This window comes from Podarcis cretensis, assembly GCF_951804945.1.
Source record: "Podarcis cretensis genome assembly, chromosome: 13".
In the NCBI taxonomy this organism is placed as follows: Eukaryota; Metazoa; Chordata; class Lepidosauria; order Squamata; family Lacertidae; genus Podarcis; species Podarcis cretensis.
In genome coordinates this window covers 10,466,571-10,488,388 of record NC_137182.1, presented here as the reverse complement: position 1 = coordinate 10,488,388, position 21,818 = coordinate 10,466,571, and the positions used below count along the sequence as shown (strand labels likewise).

The window sequence follows — 21,818 nt, the reverse complement described above, 5'->3', positions numbered from 1 at the left end:
TGATTCACCTTACAGGATTGTTGCAAGGATTCCTCAAGTAAGGCGCATATGACCACTTTAGACAGAGTATGATATAAATGCTAGACACTATTCTTATTATTATCATCATCAAGTGCCTGCCTATACTGTTTTTTACCTGATTCTTTCTTTCTTTTTCTTTTTTTAAAAAACAAGCCTAAAGACCTGGCTCCAGGTATTTAAAGAGAACATAAAGTGGAAGAATATTTAATGAAATTGGTATTATAAACCACCTGAGATTGCAATCTCAGTATTAAAAAGGCAAAGCCAAAACGCTGCTGATACGTAATTTTTTGAGGAAGCAAGCTTATAGATTCAGAGATTTAAATCAGCCAGCACCTTTCTTGCACTCAGTTTACAAGCATTACGGTCTTGCTCAGGCATAGGCAAACTTGGCCCTCCAGATGTTTTGGGACTACAGTTCCCATCATCCCTGACCACTGGTCCTGTTAGCTAGGGATCATGGGAGTTGTAGTCCCACAACATCTGGAGGGCCGAGTTTGCCTATGCCTGGCCTGGTTAAGTGTACTCCTAAGGAGTTCTAAAAGGGACGCGGGGGGCGCTGTGGGTTAAACCACAGAGCCTAGGACTTGCCGATCAGAAGGTTGGCGGTTCAAATCCCTTCGACGAGGTGAGCTTCCACTGCTAGGTCCCTGCTCCTGCCAACCTACCAGTTCGAAAGCACATCAAAGTGCAAGTAGATAAATAGGTACCACTCCGGCAGGAAGGTAAACGGCATTTCCGTGCACTGCTCTGGTTCACCAGAAGCGGCTTAGTCATGCTGGCCACATGACCTGGAAGCTGTACGCCAGCTCCCTTGGCCAATAAAGCGAGATCAGCGCCGCAACCCCAGAGTCAGTCACGACTAGACCTAATGGTCAGGGGTTCCTTTACCTTTACCTTTAAGGAGTTCTAAGGATACACTCTTGAGAGTCCCATGGACTGCAAGAAGATCAAACCTCTCCATTCTTAAGGAAATCAGCCCTGAGTGCTCACTGTAGGGACAGATCCTGAAGCTGAGGCTCCAATACTTTGGCCACCTCATGAGAAGAGAAGACTCCTTGGAAAAGACCCTGATGTTGGGAAAGATGGAGGGCACAAGGAGAAGGAGATGACAGAGGACGAGGTGGTTGGACAGTGTTCTGGAAGCTACCAGCATGAGTTTGACCAAACTGCGGGAGGCAGTGGAAGACAGGAGTGCCTGGCGTGCTCTGGTCCAGGGGGTCACGAAGAGTCTGACATGACTAAACAACTTAACAACAACAATAAGGATACACTTGGAAATAGTAAATCTTAGAGGAATCAGTGGGGGAAGAATGCAAACTTGAGTTTGCAATAGTTAAGGGCTGGTTTAATCATCCCCTTTGTTAGAGAAATGCATTTCTCGTGGATCCACCACCACGGACCAACTTTCACACCACCTGATGTCACCGCAGAGGCAAAGCTGAGCAAGGCATCTGCCCACACATTCAGCTGCCACTCACCGAGAACTGTGCCAAATCACGTGTGAACCAGCCCATGTTCACCACGATGCGAAGCGCCCTGGACTCTGCCTGTGCGTAATAGTTGAAAAGGCCCGGCGTTTATCCTCCTTTTTGGAACAGAAAAGGCGCACTGGTTTTCCAGCGAGCCTCTTCTCCTAACCCAAACTAAGATGCACAGAGACGCACGTCTAGTTTCACCCCGTTTACATTGGGCTTCTGGCCAAGTTGTAACGCGCGTCGGATACCTGTAGGGGCCTCGTGGTTATGGGAACGCACCCCGACTTCTCCGATTTAAAACTCTGAAATGGGGCCAGCCCGTCTCCCTTCCGCGCACCCCGCTCCTTCACCGCGATCGCCAGGGCTTATTAATAAACAGCAACACACACTAGTACTTCCTTACCATTAAATGTGTCGACCGAAAGTTAGAGCACTATCCTTCGTGAGAAAAATGTCCATTGCATTAAAAAGAGTTGTCTTTAGCATATTTATTCGTTCTCGTGCTTCCTTACACCATATTTCACTTTGGGAATTTTTTATTTTTACAAGGGATGCTTCTTCTTACTAAAAAAATTGCCTAGCTAGAATAAAAGGCCACGCCACGAAGGGAAACAAAAAACAAAAAACATTGTCCTGATAAATCCGAAGGGCATTTGTAAATACTGGGGGGCGGAGAAGGGACTGCCGTAAAATAAACTATATTGGCTTTCAATACGAGAAAAGCGCACCGCAGTTTTACGCGCGCTTGTTTTCTCGGCTTCAAGGCAGCGAATGGGCCTTTTTGCTTCCAGAGTTTATTTAATTCTGGCTGGATCAGAGCCTCAGATTTTCCTCCCGCTCCACTGCCCTGAATTTTTTCACACACACAAACACACACATATATATAAAGGAGAGAGATTTGGATACAAGCCTCGGTGATTTAAATAGAAATTGCTTTTCGAGCCACCGTTGTGCTCAGAATGAGGCTTTTAAGTGCCTACGAATAAACTTTAAAGTAGGCTGCTACGAAGGCGCGTCCGCAGGAGAATATTTACAAAAAATAAAATAAAAGCATCCGTCACTGAACCGCAGGGATGAAATATTATGTTTCTCTCTCTCTCTTTCTCTCTGCAACCGATTTATTTTCATCCCTGCAGAAAAGGTGGCTCCAAAATCGTTGATCGGATCATTTGCATGGTAGCTGTTGTTTTTTTAAAAAAGAACACTTTGAAAATTATGCTTTTCGCGACAATAGCGCCATAAATAAAAAGGGGGAATTTTAAACTGAGTGGTGTGGGTAGAAAGCCATTTATCTTCGAAAGTTTGTCATTGCCTTACCGTTCTCTGCCCAATAGCCCTGCGAGTCCGGTGTGGCGAGGCTCTAAAGGATGCAAATTTTGAGTGGCAGAAAAGCTTCAGAACTGCCTTTTACGCACCAATAAAATGGGAGAGGAAAATAGTGGTCAACTACATCATAAATAGTTCGGACGGGATTGTGTATTCAAGGCAATCTCAGATCAGGGATCAGGAATTAACACGCAATTCTGCTCATGGTTTCTTGGAAGGGTGTCCCATGAAGTACACTGGGATTTACTCTCATGTAAGTGCCTCGTGATGTATAGGATCTCACCCTGAGAAACGGCCTCTTCTGCTCTCAGGGTGGAACCAAAATATCGCAAATGCACAGATATCTCTTCTGAATGGTTCAGGGAAATCGAAACGATTACTTAAAAATGTATATATATTTTTAAAAACTGTTCAAGGCACCAGTGCGTCGTCGTCCGCGTACGATGCAGTTTCATCAAGTAATTTCTTTTTTAAAAAATCAGGTAATTTTCTTTATGCACACCTGTTGACTCACAATTGAAAGCAGGTTTTCAAAACCACGTGTTTCTTGGATATCCAGCCAAGGGAGTGCTGTTTAATTCATTGTTAATGATGATTAATGAGGCATCTGTACCTCGTGGATGAATTCTGATCAAAACGGTACTCTTCAGGTGCTTTCTGCTTTGCAAGATTTCGTAATATATTCTCCCTCGCCGATTCTAATTTTATTTCGTTCGTTAATTAAAAGATAGACACCTGGGAGAGCTGTAGAGCTAAATATCTGAAGGCGACTGCTACATGCGGCGGGAGATAAAAGGCGCTGGATTCCCCAAAATTCGAAATGTCACGAGCAAAACAACTGAATTGTTTCTCACGAACTAGGGATGTTGGGGACGCAGAATCCAGTCTCCAAAACTGCATATAATGAACGCCAAAAATTCAAGAATCGAGGGCGTGATATTATTATTATTATTATTATTATTATTATTATTATTATTATTATTATTTATTATTATTACTATTATTACTATTATTACTATTATTATTATTAGAAACCGAGCTGATCAGACATTGGAAATAGAAAACCGAGTCTGAAATAAAATGAAGATGAGCGTGCTGGAGGGGGTGGTGGCGAGTGCCAGCTGGTTTTGTTTCATCTTTGGGCCAAGTTATTATTTACACGGTGTAATATAATTTGCACCCATCCTGTCTGGCCAGATGGAGTGATGGAACGGGCTTCCGGGGCGCTGCAACGCGAACACGCGTAGGCGCAGGTTGCATGAAGTTTCCTGGAGGCGATCCCGAAACACCTTTCGAATCGCTTCCCTTGGGACCCGAAGCCCCACTGACGCAAGCCCCTCCAAGTAGTCTGACTCCAGAAAAGACCAAGTTTCGCTTGTTGTCGAAAAGTTCTTTGCGTTCTTCCCTCGCCTCCCAGGGCAGCTGCAAGGGAGCAGCCACTTCGGAGAGGCGAGGGCCGCGCAGACACGAAGCAGGGAGCCTGAGCTGGGACCATCCTGTTACTCAGAAGTAAGCCCCGTCGAAAGCGCGCGGGCAGCATCTCTGGCGAAAAGATGCGCTGGGACTGAGATCCCCCTCATTCTACCAACACATTCAACTCATTGGTCCCCCCCCCCCAACCTGTCCCACGTTCACTTTAATTCCACCCTCCCCCCGACGGGCAGAAGCAAGCCTCGTCGATCCACAAGCGCTTCGCCGAAAGAGGAGGAGCGGAGGAGGGGACCCCCGGGGCTACCGAGGCCAAGGGACCAGATCCCCCTCCTTGGCAGCGGCGGCGCCTCCGCCCGCCCCGTCGACGGGCTGCAGCCGCGCCACAGCCCCTCCTTCTGGGATCAGCCAGCCCCGGGCCCCGGGCCGGGAGGCTGGGCAAAGCGCGCGGGGGCTATAAGGCTCGTCGACGGCGGCAGAGAGGCAGCCCCCTCCAGGCTGGCCCAGACGGCTCTGGGCGGGGACTGGTCCGCCTTCGCCGCGCCTCCCTGCCGCCTGGGCCATGAGCGCCCGCGAGTTGCCTCGCCAGCCCGCGCCCCGCGCTCCTCGCTCGCCCCCGACGGCGCCCGGCAGCCCCTTGGCGCCTTGGTCTCGGAGCAGCAGCAGCGCCCGGGACGCTCCCGCCATGGCCGTCTACTGCAGCGAGGCTTTCAGCGTGTATCCCCAAGCAGCAGCCGCCGCGGCGGCTGCGGGCACGTCGGGGCAGAGGCAGCCGGGCGCCGCGTACGCGCTGGGCGACTACGGGCCACCGCCGGGCGCGGGGGGCTACTTGTGGGGGGTGAGCGGAGGGGGCCCCTACGTGCCCAGCGGAGGGGGCGTCGGGGGTACCGCAGGAGGAGCAGCAGCAGGAGGAGGAGGTGGCGGTCCCGGGGGCTCGGGAGCCCCTTTCCTGCCCTATGGCTGCCCGCCGAGGGGCGTCGGGGCGCCGGCGCTCTTGGGCTCGGCTGCGGGGCCAGCGGGCGGCTCCGGGGCGCCGTCGGAGCTGGGCTGGCTGAGTCTGGCCAGCCAGGAGGAGCTGCTGCGCCTGGTGCGCCCACCCTACTCCTACTCTGCGCTCATCGCCATGGCCATCCAGAGCGCGCCGGAGCGCAAGCTGACGCTCAGCCACATCTACCAGTACGTGGCCGAGAATTTCCCCTTCTACAAGCGCAGCAAGGCCGGCTGGCAGAACTCCATCCGACACAACCTCAGCCTCAACGACTGCTTCCGAAAGGTGCCCCGCGACGAGGACGACCCCGGTGGGTGCATCGCCGCGCGTGGGAATGGCGGGGAAGCGGGGGAAAGAGTGCCTCTGAGCATGGGTGGAGAGGTCCACGAAGGCAGGTGTCCCCCGCCACTCCAGGCTAGCACATCCCCCCCAAAACACGGAATTTTAGGGTTGGGAGAGAGACCCCATCTGCATTTGCAGGAATCTCAAAGCATCCTTAGCTGAGATTTTTAAAGTCAAATTTAAAACTTCTCCCCCCTCCCCAATTTTTTAAATTGGTTTTCGCAATATTATAAACAAACAAACATAAATCATAGCCTTCTTGAAAATGACACTTATTAACTTTGTTAAGTGACTTCCCCGCTTCCCCTCGGTTGAATTTCATTGCATATCCTTTTAACGGTTTCCCAAATCACAGTTCTTATAAAATTTAACTGGAACATGAACATCCTTAAATCTTCACTTTATGAAATTAAACATATTAATTCATCACTTAACATAAATAAAATCCTAAGCCAATTAAGTATCTGCAAGCTGTTTTCAGTTAATTTAACTTAACATATTTATCTAAATAATCATTGAATTTGATCCACTCTTCTTAACCTTACCTAATTGAGGCTGCTCAGTCTTTTATATGTCGTGTGCATTTATTATGTCTGGACATTTTTTGTTGTTGCCTAAAAATTATGCCCATAAAGGCTGAAGGTATGAATGAACTCAAGTATCTGATCCCGATGTCAAAACATTCTCCTCTTGTTCCAGGTCTAGATCTTCCCTGATCCCTCCTTCCCTGGCCAGGAGAGGAGGCACCATTTTGGGGTCCTCCTCAGGTGCCAAAATCCCACTGCCCCCTCACATTGCCTGGGTCCTGGGGTGTAGGTCAATACCCTGCTTTTCTTTTAAAGAGTAACCTCCGGCGGGACTTGGGAGGAGACCTAGAGGGGTTCCCAAGTCCTAATCGGCTCAACTTGGAAGACAGGTGGCAGTGATCCGGGGCAGTTGTGCGGAAGTGAGTGCCATTAGTTAACTTGCAGAGGACTTTGCCACACCATGCCTGTAGCGGTTTAATCAGAAGTAAGTCCCAGGCTCAATGGGCCTAACTAAATACACACCGATGCATCTGTGCAATGCAGTCCTCTTCGTGCTTATAGGATTGCACTGCTAGCGTCCTTAGGATCAGGTGTTAAGCTGTACAGGTGGCCTCCCACTAAACATCACTTCATTCAAAAGAGAGACCCCTTAATGCTTTCTATTTGGCAAGCATGTTTGCACATGCAGTTGCAAAATGCACGCACTCCCCCCCCCCCCGCCATTCCTTAAGGGAATTAGGATTTTGAACCTATTTGATAATGAGCTGGAAATATTTCAGGATTAATTACGGCAGAGTGAAAGGGATGTGATCTGTGTGTGGTATGTGTTCAATTCGACATGCCTTAGAGCGATGTGCTTCCCTGCTGAAAGAAGCGGAGATTTCTTCGGCCTTGGAAAGGAACTTCCTTTTCCGATCAAGTAAGGTGTGTTATCGCACCTAGTTCGTAGTAACGGTCTTCCTTTGTACATGGGAGAATTAGAAATTCTCGCTCATATACACGCCGGCACATAGATTTGTTTTGGGAATAAGCAACCTATCTTAAGTTGTCTCAGTGCAAGCCCTGTGGAGTTTGATTCTTGAATACATTCTCTTCTGCCTTAGTCCCAATCTTGCGGATTTTGTTTTCTAGTTACAAAATGGCTTCTGTCAGCATCCTATGGGAGAGAGCAATAGCTTAGTCATTGTGCGTCTGCTTTGAACGCAGAAGCTCCCATGTCCTGGGATTTTTGGATAAAGAACGGTATATAAACTGAACACATAAATAAATGTTCAAACCCCAGCATCTCCTGAGAAGTCTGAAACCCTGGATAACCTCTGCTGGTTAATGTAAACAGTAATGTGCTGATGGACTGGGCATAAGAGAGCTTCCTATGTCTAGATGCCCATGGAAATCGTAAGAAGCCATTTGCTTCATAGAAGGATTCTGTCTTTTTAGAAAACAAACAAACCCCAAATGGTATGCGATGCGTATTTAAGAACTGAATTGCACCCAGTTAGCTCATAGATGAAAAATTGCAGATCTCTCCCCTCCCTCCATCTGCGATAGGAGGACAATAATTCTGATCTAATTGTTAAGGATTCCTGAGGTAAAGTTTGTGATGTGCCTTGAATACTCAGAAGTTCCCTATAAACTCTGCTGATCGTTCCCTAACTGGGAGTTTTGGTACATGAATTTGCCATTAGGCATTAAGATAGCAACTTTGTTGAGAACCTCGATGATTTCTGCGTACCACATACAGAGTAAAAGAGTGCTGCAAAGGGCAGCTGCTCCTCATCTCTTTCTAGGCATGCTAATCTGTTCACAGGGCCACCAAAATAAAATACTAGGTGTTGCCCATTTCCATCCATACAAATGCAGTAAAAGGCTGAGATGTTTGGGGAGCTGGTCACCCCCTTTTCTCCGAGCCTATATCTTCATGCTCTTCGCACTGTTAGATAACTGCTAGATGTCTGGCCCGCAGATTGAAATAACAGATAAGTAGCAACACTGTTCGCATGTTTCTACATAGACTGCAATTCTTCGTTTTCTTTTTGAAGAAATTAAATAGCAGTCGGGGTGTGTGTGGAGGTTTAACTTCCATCGTGGCCCCGATCTGGATTTCCACACAAACACACCTGCAGCTGTTATTTGCGTCGAAAATACACAGTAATGCAGGTGTTGAGCTATGCGTGACTGGTGTCTCAGTTCATTTGGCCCTTGGTCCCAGAGAAACACACCTGTGGCAACAGACCACAGAAAGCTAAAGGCTCTGCTTCCTTCTCCCGTTGACCTCAAATCATGCACCCTTTTATATGTGGATGGGCAGACATGTGAACAGACCAAACATGGCCACCTCTGTCGCATCTAATATGAGCCTCGGCTCACAGCTTTGTTTTGTTTCTGCTTATATTTCTAGTGTATGCAGCTTGTAAAAATCATTTTATATGGACATGCAGGATAAAAATAGGGCAACATAGCATTTGTATGAACTAAATGCATAATAATAATAATAATAATAATAATAATAATTTATTTATACCCTGCACGTTTGGCTGGGCTTCCCCAGCCACTCTGGGCGGCTTTGGGACTAACTTTTTGGCCCTGTATGCATTTTTGTAAGAATTATTACTTATTTTGCAAAAATTATATACCACTTAGCTAAAAGGAAGTTGCTTTCATAAAATAGAATTTAAAAAATGTCATTTTAACAAATCCGTAAAAGACTGTAAAAACAGTAAGCATAATGAAATTATCAGAGTATAGGTACAATAGACGGTGTTTTAAAAAGCTAATGCTGCTGATAAAATTAGTTTCCTAGGTAGATATAAAGATTTTTTTTTTTAAAAAAAAAACAATAAAAAAGCTGGAACAATACACGGCAACTTTAATATAGCTTGTCATAAAATCGCAGCAAAGTGAAACCGCAGAGCGCGGCAACAGCAAAAGCATTCTCAGGATTTATGACACTTCACCCCTCCCCAAAGGCTTGGACAAAGATGCTCATCATCACCTGGCAATGAAAAGGAAACAGCGCTGTGGCGAGACACACCCCAGAGCGGGGGCTTTTCCGTAGGCACAAAGCTGCCGCAGAAAAAGTCCTTACTGGTCTGCAGTGCCCATCATCCCTGACCGTTGGCCTTACTGCCCGGGGCTGGCGTGCGTATGAGCCTGACGACAGCCTGCTCTTGCATCAGACGCAACTTGGGCCGGCCCAAGCTCAAGACATTTTGCCACCCGAGGCAAAGAGCAAGATGGAGTCCCTCTCAGTTCCACAGACAGAAGCCGACTGGACTGGAAGCTGAACCAGAATTTCAACGCTGGTGATGAGGCTTACCGTACCTCAGGCTAGTTTAGGGGTCCCCGGACATATCCAGGTCTGTAGCCCAACAGAGGGAAATGGCCAGGAGGAACTGTTGTGAGTGGTTGCTATCACTGCCCCCAGCATCTGACGCCTAAAGCAACTGTCTCACTTTGCCAAACAGAAGTGCCGTTCCCGAACTCCGTGTTCCTTGGCAGTCAGGTTGAGATGCCCTAAGATGATGACTTTTTTAGTAAAAGAAAAACCGACGGCTCAAGCAAGCACTAGGGAGGAATGGGTTAGGGTTTCTGTTCGGAGAAGCATTGCTCTTGCACATTGAGCGAGGCAGGGAAGATGACCTGGACAAAGAGGCAAGAAGGAGAAGCTTGCTGAGGTGCCTGGCTAAAAGTTGTGCTCCCTTCCCAGAGAAAATTACCTCAGTGGTGAGGAAACCTCGCTATACACAGCCGTACACAAACATAGATTGTGTACGTAGCTGTACACAGTCACACTTTCTCACTTACTGCAAAATATTTTCCAGGGATAAATTTGTAACTGAGAAGCTGGGCTGCAGGTTAAATGAAAATTGGGGATCCCTCCTTCCGTGAACAACCACGAGGAGGAAAAGAAAGGGCAGTTATTTCCTTCAGATGAACCACAATCTACAGATCCCCAGCTTTCATTTTTCTTTTTTCAAAGAAAGAGTGTGTTTCTAGCATTTGTAGAACCTGAGATATGAGGCAAAATGTACAATTCTCCATTTTTTCGGTGAGAAAAAAAATGCTTCCTCAGTGTTTTCTTCTCCCAAATTTGGATACCCATGCCCCAGGCGATGTGGGGCTTGCTATGCCAGACTATTATGTCAGTTGTTCTTTGAGGGGCGTTTGTGGGTGCTATTGAGGGTGGCAAGAGATAAACTGGGGGCATCACACGTGTGTGTGTCGGGGATGGGAGAAGATGCCACCTTATGTTACATCCACGGAGGTGTTAAGTCTCCGTTCAAATGGTCGTACAAGGAATGTGGCTAATACAATGTCTCCAGATGGCTTGAACAAGTGTTACAAGTGCGGATCTTGAACAGGAAAGAAAAAATCTGCAGCTTAGAAAGACTTAATTTCAGATGAACGAGGCAGGGATTTAAGGGTGATGGGCATCCTGAACGCTTGTCGACTTCAGGTTTTAACAGCTGTTATAATTGGCTAGAAATCCTCCTCTTTCATAACAAGAAACCAGCTTCTGCCCGTCATGGTTCATTGCGAAAATATGCTTAAAAACAGATTTATCTTTTAAAGCACTGGCGTGTGCTTTTAAAACCAACTTGCAAACACATGATCTTTGGAACAGTTTGCAGATGGGAGATTCTGGAAGAGGAGGTTGGGAAGAGAAGAGACTCTCTGCCATGCCGTAGATGGTATTAAGTTTGGGCGTGGGGAAGCCAGATTCAAACCCTTGCTCAACCAAGAATGCTACTTCCATCACAGGGCCAGCCAATGGGGTGCTCTCCAGATGTTGAACTACAACTCCCAGCATCCCTGAACATTGGTCATGTGGACTGGGACTGATGGGAGTCATAGTCCAACAACATCTGTCCTGCTTTTATTCCAATTGCTGCCTAATCTACCTTCCCAGGTGGTGGTTGTTGTTGATAAATGAGACAGGAGTTCTGGGCTATGCGTGTCTTGTACACAAGCTGGCTAGGAGGCAAACCCAACACACCCATTGACAAAATCAGCATCCAGTTATTGAGCAAAAATTGGTGAAGAGATATCATGTAATTTCCGTTTGTGAGGCTTAGTTCACCTTTTGAGACTCCCTAGAAACCTCTTATCATTGTTACAGCAGAAGAGAATACTTGTACAGTGGTACCTCTGGTTACATACTTAATTCGTTCCGGAGGTCCGTTCTTAACCTGAAACTGTTCTTAACCTGAAGCACCACTTTAGCTAATGGGGCCTCCTGCTGCCGCTGCGCCGCTGCTGTGCGATTTATGTTCTCATCCTGAAGCAAAGTTCTTAACCTGAGGTACTATTTCTGGGTTAGTGGAGTCTGTAACCTGAAGCGTATGTAACCTGAAGCGTATGTAACCCAAGGTACCACTGTAATACAAATGAAGCACCTTGATCCATGTAGGATTTTTCTGGGGGTACGCAGAGGTACGCATACCCCTAAACATTTCTGTGAATCTAAGTTTGGCCTCATTGAGGGGCAGTATTTCAATGTGAGTAGGAAAATGAGAGGGACGCGGGTGGTGCTGTGGGTTAAACCACTGAGCCTAGGGCTTGCCGATCGAAAGGTCAGCAGTTTGAATCCCCGCGACAGAGTGAGCTCCCGTTGCTCAGTCCCAGCTCCTGCCAACCTAGCAGTTCGAAAGCACACCAGTGCAAGTAGATAAATAGGTACTGCTCCGGCGGAAAGGTAAATGGCGTTTCCGTGCGCTGCTCTGGTCTCACCAGAAGCTGCTTAGTCATGCTGGCCACACGACCTGGAAAAACTGTCTGCGGACAAACGCCGGCTCCCTCGGCCTGTAAAGCGATATGAGCGCCGCAATCCCAGAGTCGTTCGTGACTGGACTTAATTGTCAGGGGACCCTTTACCTTTAGGGAAATGAGAGTACTCCTAAACATTTTTTCAGGAAAAAAAGCACTGTGTGTACGCCTGAGGTAGGAAGACAGTGGATTGGAATCTGCCGGTAGATCTCTGGACGATCCGACTCCTGAATTGTTTAGCGATGAAAAGAACTCCCCCCACCCCTTAAATTAGGCTGCCAAAATGAAGAAAGCTAACCGGGAGTGGACTTTGGTGTGAAAGGAGCCGAGTTCAGTTCTGACGCTGAAATCAAATTCCTAAGCACAGCACATAGAATTCTAGTCGGAAGGGACCCCAGGGGTCATCCATTCCAACCCCCTGCAAAACAGGAATCCTACCCACAGCCAACCCTGGGTGGGTCCGAACCACCAACCTTCTGGTTAACAGCCAGACACACAGACTCATTGCGACACAGAGGGGCTCAGAGGCACTCCGTAATGGAGCGCTTGGGGCAAAGACCTCCAGAAATGATTCAACAAATCTGAAGTCCGCTCGCTCTGATATACAGTTTGACTCACAGGCTGATTGAAGCAAAAGCCGTTTTACACTTCATATATTAAACTGCAGTGTAAAATGTCAACTGCAACAGTTTTCTTGGCAAGAAGGATTGAACAAGTCTACTTTTCTGCAAGTGTTCACTGCTTCCAGCTCCCTGTCTGTGTTTACCGTTAAAAACAAAAAAAGGCAAAGAGAGATGGAGAACGATTTTGTGGGATCCCGGTTCCCAGCAGCTGTGTGAATCATTTGTTAGAACTTACTTGGTCTCAGAGCCCCAAAGGGAACAACACACTGATTAAGGAAATGATTTATTTCAGTTGTAATAAAATATTTGACCTCTGATGCCCTGTCCTTTGCAGAACAAAGGATGCCCAGTTTAATGAGTAACGAGCATATGGGAGAAGTAAGATACTAAGTAATGCAGACAGAACTGTGGCTTAGGAGGTGCATTGTACGTGGGATTTAAATAAAGGCTTCCGTAACTTTTCAGCCGGCCGCTCCTGAAGGTTGGGGGACGTTCTGCAGCGGTCTTGTGCGAGTGCGAGCACTGGAATTTAAAGTGAAAATTGGGAAGTCTGTGTGTTTGTATGTGTGTGCATGTAGTTTGTATGTGAGTAGCTCTTTGGATCATGGCCAGAACCAGAGAGTTATGAACAGGGCTGGATTTAGGTTTGATGAGGCCCTAAACTACTGAAGGTAATGGGGCCCTTTATATGTCCAGCTGTCCTTTGTCAACAACAAATTGCTGCTGTTTTTTGTGTTGAATATATGTTGCATGGTAATTTATGGACCTAATAGCTATCTAAAGCCATTTGCACATACAGCGGTACCTCGGGTTAAGTACTTAATTCGTTCTGGAGGCCTGTTCTTAACCTGAAACTGTTCTTAACCTGAAGCACCACTTTAGCTAATGGCGCCTCCTGCCGCCGCTGCACCGCCGGAGCATGATTTCTGTTCTCATCCTGAAGCAAAGTTCTTAACCTGAAGCACTATTTCTGGGTTAGCGGAGTCTGTAACCTGAAGCGTATGTAACCCGAGGTACCACTGTAACAAAATATGTATTTTACCAAAGTGATTGATATAGAAATGAGCAAATCAGTGATATTTTAGGGAGCAGGCTAGCAGGCGGGGCCCATTACTTACATCATAGGAGTCTACACAACACAAAACACTGTTGCTGTATGTAGGTTTTATCTTATTTGTTTTTTATCTTATGTTTTGGAAATGTACATCCAGTTGTTTTTTCCCTTTAAATTTTTTTGGGGCCCCCAAGAGAGTGGGGCCCTAAGCTACAGCTTGTTTAGCTTATACACAAATCCGGCACTGGTTATGAATTTGTTACAACATTTGATAGTGGAGATTTCGCAGCGCGAACTTAACCTGGTAAAAGAAGAGGTTCTAACTCACGAAGTCAAAGTGAGCTGCGATGATTTCTAGAAACTAAAAGCTCAAGTCTGAACGTCCCAATTTAATTTTATAAACTCGAGATACACTTTTCTCACGCATAAAAGCACATCGTGCAAAAGGGGGGGGGGGGATACAACGCAAAATTTCACAAAAAGCCAAACGATCTCAAATAAAACATCAGCCTTCAGTCGGTTACTGGGATCTGCAAACCTGAACATTCGCTTCGTGACCTAAGTTGCATGCAATGCTCTGTGGTTAAAATCCTGGGATATGTTTAGATGATCATGCCCTCATTTGTAGGCCTGAGTGTGCTCATTTTGGGTCCAGGCTTGAAGTTTCAAGTACAAACATGGGTAAAGATGGTCATTTGCCCGTTTTCTTTTTTATATATATATAATTTTTATTGATTTTAACATATAAATTATAAAATGTACCACAAAACTTATCAGTTATACAATCTTTTTAGACTTTCATCAGCACCTCTGATGATCCACCGTTTTACCACTTTTTATGCATTTCTTAGCTTTAAATTGCCTTTACATATCTTAACAAATCATCCTTCCCCTTCTCCATTTTTGCAATACTTCCAATAATACTCCTCACAAAACGTCTTGCAAACCTACAAACGTCGTCTGATCTTCACAAATACTTTTCAAATAGTCCGTAAATTTACTCCAGTCTTCCGTGAATTTCTGGTCCCGCCAGTTTCGAATCCTTCCTGCTAGTTTATCTAGTTCTGCATAGTCCATTGACTTCATCCTCCATTCTTCAATTGTTGGTAATTCTTCTTGCTTCCATGTTTGGGCCAGTGATATTCTTGCTGCTGTTATTGCATATAAAAAGAGCTTATATCCCTTTCTATTTATATCACTCCCAACAATGCCCAGTAAAAATTTGCCCGTTTTCTTAAATGGAAACCTTTTTCGGAAGCCAAGTCTTAGTAGCAACCTGTCTTTCAAACTTGGTTCGGTGATATCTGGCGAAAAATACAATAACTGCTCCAAACTTTCCTACTATTGACCAAACACTAGGGTCATGACCCAGGAGCTCCTGTGTGGCTGTGTGAGACTGATGGGGACCCCATATTTTGCTTAACGCCCCCTCCCCGATTGCAATATGCCCAACTATTTTGTGCTGTGGGAGCTTCATGCGTTCTTCCCGTATGTGGATAAGAACACAGTGAACAGCCAGATGCCTTTGGGAAGACAGGACCTCTCTCTGCTTGTGATTCCCGGCAGCTGAAACTCGGGGCATCCTGCCTTCCATCAGTGGGGGTAGAAAAATAGGACCAACAGCTCCCTTTCTTCCCATAGTCATTCCTGAAGAGAGCCTGCAGAAGGAAAGTCCAAGTCATTTATAGCTGGAAACGCTTCAGTACTTGGGAGTGGCAAAGCACAGAGCAGTAGGGCCCACCACTGTTTATTTCCTTGGGGAAATACAGTCGTACCTCGGGTTAAGTACTTAATTCATTCTGGAGGTCCATTCTTAACCTGAAACTGTTCTTAACCTGATGAATTACAGTGGTACCTCGCAAGACGAATGCCTCGTAAGACGAAAAACTCGCAAAACGAAAGAGTTTTTCGTTTTTTGAGTTGCTCCCCAAGATGGATTTCCCTATGGGCTTGCTTCGCAAGACGAAAACGTCTTGCGAGTTTGTTTCCTTTGTCTTGCGAGTTTGTTTCCTTTTTCTTAAAACCGTGCATTCACTTCGAGGAGCAACTCATAGCAAGCGGTGTGGTAGCCTTTTTTGAGGTTTTTGAAGACTTTGGTGATTTTTGAAGCTTTTCCAAAGTCCGTGCTTCGCAAGACGAAAAAATTGCAAGACGAAAAAACTCGCGGAACGAATTAATTTCGTCTTGCGAGGCACCATGGTATTTTGTAAGGTGAATTATTTGAATTATTGCAAAAATGGCAAAGAGGAGAATTATTAGTTAAGATAATTACAGTGGTACCTCAGGTTAAGTACTTAATTCGTTCTGGAGGTCCGTTCTTAACCTGAAACTGTTCTTAACCTGAAGCACCGCTTTATCTAATGAGGCCTCATGCTGCTGCTGCGCCGCCGGAGCACGATTTCTGAGGTAAAGTTCTTAACCCAAGGTACTATTTCTGGGTTAGCGGAGTCTGTAACCTGAAGCGTATGTAACCTGAAGCGTCTGTAACCCGAGGTACCACTGTAAATGTAAGAGCTTGGCATCGAGTTCTTGCATAACAGAAACTTGTTTCGGAGCTGTTTTTTCTCGGTTGAACTGCATACATACTGCATTTTCAAATTTGAACGGTGGCTTTCATTTTTTGGCACATGGCATGTCAGGGACTGCAGACTATCATCACCAATGGATTGATCCGGAAGCAGATTTAATTAAAACACAGGTTTATTTGTTTGAAGCTGTTTTGGTTGGTGTTAAGTACAATAGGGAATGAATGAGTGAATGAGTATCTACAGTGGTACCTCGGGTTACATACACTTCAGTTTACATACACTTCAGGTTACACACTCCGCTAACGCAGAAATAGTGCTTCAGGTTAAGAACTTTGCTTCAGGATAAGAACAGAAATCGTGCTCCGGCGGCGCAGCGGCAGCAGGAGGCCCCATTAGCTAAAGTGGTGCTTCAGGTTAAGAACAGTTTCAGGTTAAGAACAGACCTCTGGAACGAATTAAGTACTTAACCCGAGGTACCACTGTATGTCTATACACACATGCCTTTCAGCAAAGATGGATAAATATTTGATAATTGCATAGTAATTTCTTATACTTCCCAGTGAACTCTCCCTCCCTGCCAAAAGCTTGCTAATATGGATTTCTCCATCCCCAAAGACTCATAGAGTTGGAAGGGACCCCTGGGGTCATCTAGTCCACCTACCTGCGATGCGGGAATCTCGACTAAAGCATCCATGACCGTTGGCCATCCATCCTCTGCTTAAAAACCTCCATTGAAAGAGAGAGTGCACCACCTCCTGAAGGAGTCTGTTCCACTGTCAAACAGATCATACAGTCAAAAGATTCTTCCTGATCTTTAGTTGGAATCTGCTTTCTTGTCCCTTGAAGCCATTGGTTCGGGTCCCATGCTGCAGAGCAGCCAAAAACAAGCTTGCACCATTTTCCATGCGATAGCCATCTTCTGATATCTAAAGGGCTATCATATCTTGTCTTGGTCTCCTCTTTCCCAGACTAAACATACCCAACTCCCTCAACCGTTCCTCGCAAGGCTTGGTTAATGATCTGTTAAGCGATTCAAAGAATTGGTTAGAAAGCCTTCGGTTTCAATCCTATACTTCCATGTGCCTCGACATCTGCCCCATTGAACTCTGTGGGACTTGCTTTTGAGTGGACATCCATAGGATTACAACGTAATAATTCTTAGTTGACCGAAAGGAGAGATTTTATAGCTTGTTAAATTTTATCCCTGGTACAGTGGTACCTCAGGTTAATAACTTAATTAGTTCTGGAGGTCTGTTCTTAACCTGAAACTGTTCTTAACCTGAGGTACCACTTTAGCTAATGGGGCCTCCCGCTGCTGCCGCGCCGCAGGAGCACAATTTCTGTTCTTATCCTGAAGGAAAGTTCGGAGTCTGTAACCTGAAACATATGTAACCCAAGATACCACTGTAATAAAAAACATCGTCTTATAGAGTGAGAAATAAGGTACTTCAGGGATTGGGAGCTGCGACCCTCAAAATAATATCTTTGGTACAGTGGTACCTCGGGTTAAGACCTTAATTCGTTCTGGAGGTCTGTTCTTAACCTGAAACTGTTCTTAACCTGAGGTATCACTTTAGCTAATGGGGCCTCCTGCTGCCACCGCCGTGTCATTTCTGCTCTCATCCTGAAGCAAAGTTCTTAACCTGAAGCACTATTTCTGGGTTAGCGGAGTCTGTAACCTGAAGCGTCTGTAACCTGAGGTACCACTGTATGCCTATTCTTTTCTAGTCCTCGGTATAGGAGCAGGCAGTGCTCCCCCCCCCGAAAAATAGGTGCTGGTACTCACCATGAAGTTGTTACAGTAAGTGCCACACCTTTTAACAACAAAGAAAAGAGGTACTGGTACTGTGTACCCTTGAGCACCCCCTGGAAAAAACAACCACTGGGACTGGGAGCCTGTGCCCCCTGGAAATGCTACTGAACTACAGCTCCCATAATTCCTGACCACTGCCCGTGCTGGTGAGGCTGATGGGAGATGGATTGCAGCAACATCTGCATTCCACAGGTTGCATAGGTGTAATGATCTCAGGCAGGCAAGCAAGCCCCGATAAGAATTCATGAGTCTCTGACAGTTTTATGGTACGTTTATTTACAGTTAAGGACCTGGTCTGTGACTGTAATAATAAATTCATTCAATATTTACAATTAACATCCAGAGTGGAGCTCCGAGCCTTCCGCTCTTAGCTACGAGTCGGTCACACTGAGTCTCCACCCTTTCGCAGCATGAAGGGCGCCAAAGTCCAGTCCTTCGTCTCTTGTACTTCTGTTGTGTTGTAACACTTTCAGCTCTTCTGGTTCGGGGAGAAGGTGGGTGAACCCCCCCCCCGCTATCCAACTAAGATCCCTCTAAACACTGCCTCCCTCCTGGTTGCATAGCAACCCCCTCAAAGCCGTCTATCTCCTCCCCTCCCTCTGCCTGTGAGCTTTCTGAGTCTGCTGCTCTATCTGAGTCTGGGAACTCTTAATAAAGGGGGGCCGAACTAACCCACTCCTGCTCTGTCTGTGGATGCAATCTCTCGTCTCCAGGGTCAGACTCTGGCTCCCTCTGTACTGACATTCCTTCATCTCCAGAGTCAGACTCTTCCCAGGCATTCAATTCAGCCATGTCCCTGACGCTAGGCCTGTAGGACCTTTGTCTCTCTTTGGCATTATCTTAATTACAGTGGTACCTCTGGTTGCGAACGGGATCCGTTCCGGAGCCCCATTCGCAACATGAGCAGAACGCAACTGTCAGGGGCTCAGGAGCAGAGGCACAGGGAAGAGAGGAGATGGAGAGCGAAGGGGAAGAATCCGAGGGGAGCGTAGGAGAAGAGGACAGTGGACCGAGGGATTCCATGAGCCTCTCCAGTGAATCGGAAGATTCACAGAAGGGGGCGCCAGTGGCCAGGGGTAGGGGGTTCCCAAGGGGAACGCCCCAGGAGCAAGGGGGCAGCAGGGACTCCCAGAGCAGTAGTTGGAAATCAGGACCAGCTTCCCCACCAGAGCAGAGTGGGGGGGAAGGGTCCCAAGTAGCGGGGCCAGTGCATTCCCCACCAGGGAGAGAAGACGAGGCAGGGCTGACCACGCCTCCATCAGAAAGTCGGACAACGGAGGGGAGGTCAGATCCGGCCAGTATCCCGGAAGAGGGAAGCAGTGACCGAAGTAGTGTAACGGTTAGGAGAAAGGTCACTGGGTTGGCGCGAGAGGCAAGTTCAAATGTACAGGAGCGCGGGACAGCAGAGAATGAGGATTGGGAACCGGGTCCTAAAGCCCGCAGGAGGCAGGGGGAGGAGCTAAGCGACTCAGCGTCGGAAGAGTCCAGAAAGGGCAATGCCCCAGCGGGCAGGAGGACCCAGAGGAGCAGCAGGGCTAGGATCTTAAACTGGTGTCAGAGGGGAGGAGACTCAGACGGGACTTCGCCGATCTAGGGTTTAAGATGTAGGGCTGCGCGCTGCGGCTTTGAAATGGAAATTGAACTTCAATAAAGATTTTTGTACATTACGACAGCCTAGCGTTGGTCCTCTGTGAGCTGGGATCTAGAGGCAGCTCTGACAGCAACCTATGTCTGAACATGCCGGGTCACGATTCGTTGCTTCTGCGCATGTGCGTGACATAATTTTGAACGAGTGCGCAAGTGGCGAAACCCGGAAGTAACCCGTTCCGTTACTTCTGGGTCGCCGCGGGACGTATCCTGAAAGAACTTAACCTGAACAGAACGTAACAAGAGTTATGACTGTACTTATAAAGGTATCAATATACTGCTGATATCATAAAAATATACCACAGAGGTTTACTACAATAGAAAAACAATGAAACTAAACAACAGCATCTTAAAAAGTTTAAAAACAAGTTAACATAAATTACGCATAAATTGTGGACTACGCAACTCCACAAATGTTCGGAATGTGTGGGATGGGACTAAGATGCTATTCGGGGAGTGTGCGGTTCTGTAGTCTAAAGGAAAGCCTTCCCTTTTAACCCCCTGCTCTCTTGTCGTCCTTCAGGAAAGGGAAACTACTGGACCTTGGACCCGAACTGTGAGAAAATGTTTGACAACGGGAACTTCCGGCGCAAGCGCAAGCGCCGCTCTGACCCCAGCAGCTCTACAGCACCAGCCACGGCTTCCACGCTGGGGACTCTGAAGTCGGAGGAAGGCCACTCCATCCCTTTAGTCCCGGGGAAGCCGTGTGGGGAAAGCCCCTCCTCCGATCTGGAGCCGATGGCGTCCATGAGGGACCATTCCAAGAGCACCTCCCCGCCTGTGATCGTCTCGCCCGCAGCCGGATGCCTCAGCAGCTTTTTCAGCAGCATGAACTCGCTGAGCAATGGCGGGCGCCTGGCTGGGAGCCTCAGCAGTGACCTACACCACAGGAACCTCCCTGCGGGACACCCGGGCGGCTGCAGCTTCGCCCAGGAAGTCGCCCCCGCGGAGCAGCTCCAGCGAGTTTCGGCGCCCGCTGCCGCCTACTACAGCCCCTTCCACCCCGGCAGCGGGGGCCAGTCAGGCCAGTACAACCACTTATACAACTTCACAGTCAATAGTCTCATCTATGCCCGGGAGGGCACTGAGGTGTAGGGCCTTAAGGGGTCGCAGGAAGAGGCCAAGTTTACGTTTCTGCATCCAGGAAGAACGTGCCTTTCTTGTCGTTTCTGAAAACAGACTTCATGCAGGGACACCTGTAACGCCCAAGAGCGAAAGTGTTTGAAAGATACGGATCTCTCTTTTTCATATATATTGGAATGGGGGAATTGTGCAGCCCAACCTGGACTAGACAACTCTCTTTCTCCCTGTTGCATTTTGCAAGCAAGCCATCGAGTTCTGCGAACGAGAGTCATTCGGACTGAGCAATCGGTGCTGAAATGAAATCGAAATTAGGGCCAAATATAGAAGAAGAGTAGCCACCGAAGTACGGCTTGTTGCTTGGGTTTGTTGCTTGTTTCTTGAGTCTCTGTTTACAAGTGCTGTGGTGTAAGAGAGACAGATGAAGAGATTTTATGAAGTGCCTTGAAAAATGTAATAATAATAATAATAATTCTAGCTGCCTTTGCCAGTCATGGCTTATTTGAAGCTTCTCTTAGATCCTAAAGCTGACCTGACAGGTGCTTATATCTATCCACCCCCAGCCCCATTTCTGCAGTCTACAGACAGGCACCAAACTTAGGTATATTGAGCCCCTGGTGGGCTGGCGACCAAGATGTCGCAAATGCAGACCTGCCCTTCTCTATGTATGCCACACTGGCTCCTGCTGCAATTTGTTTCCTGTTATTTGTCCCACTGTCTGCTGTGGCGAAAATACACAATTTACATCATTAATTACACAAATTCAGTTGCCATTAGGGTTGCCATATTTTGACGAGCAAAACAGAGGACGCATTTGCCGACTTCTGCTTTTAACTACGGATCTCTATGACGACTCTCATGTTACATACCGTATTTTTTGCTCTATAAGACACACTTTTTTCCCCTCCTAAAAAGTAAGGGGAGATGTGTGTGCGTCTTATGGAGCGAATGCAGGCTGCGCAGCTATCGCTGAAGCCAGAAGAGCAAGAGGGCTCAGTGCACACTGATCCCTCTTGCTCTCCTGGCTTCAGGGATAGCGCACGAAGTCTCTTGAGCGCACCCTGAGTGCTCCTCCCTCTTTGCTCAGGAAGCTTTGCGTTGCTTTCTTGTTTTCCTCCTCTAAAAACTAGGTGTGTCTTATGGTCGGGTGCATCTTATAGAGTGAAATATACGATACCCATAAAAAGGAGGACATGT

At 47.1% G+C, this 21,818-nt stretch overlaps 1 protein-coding gene across 1 annotated transcript; it reads left to right on the top strand.

Annotated features, from left to right (window-relative positions):
- Window positions 1-4,815: 4,815 nt before the first annotated feature.
- Window positions 4,816-21,617, top strand: FOXI3 (forkhead box I3; the record flags this gene model as incomplete). The annotated part of the gene is made up of 2 exons (XM_079949826.1): window positions 4,816-5,551; window positions 20,065-21,617. The coding sequence occupies 2 exons, from the start codon at window positions 4,816-4,818 to the stop codon at window positions 20,634-20,636; spliced, it is 1,308 nt and encodes a 435-aa protein (XP_079805952.1). The 3' UTR covers window positions 20,637-21,617.
- Between the last annotated feature and the right edge of the window lie 201 nt (window positions 21,618-21,818).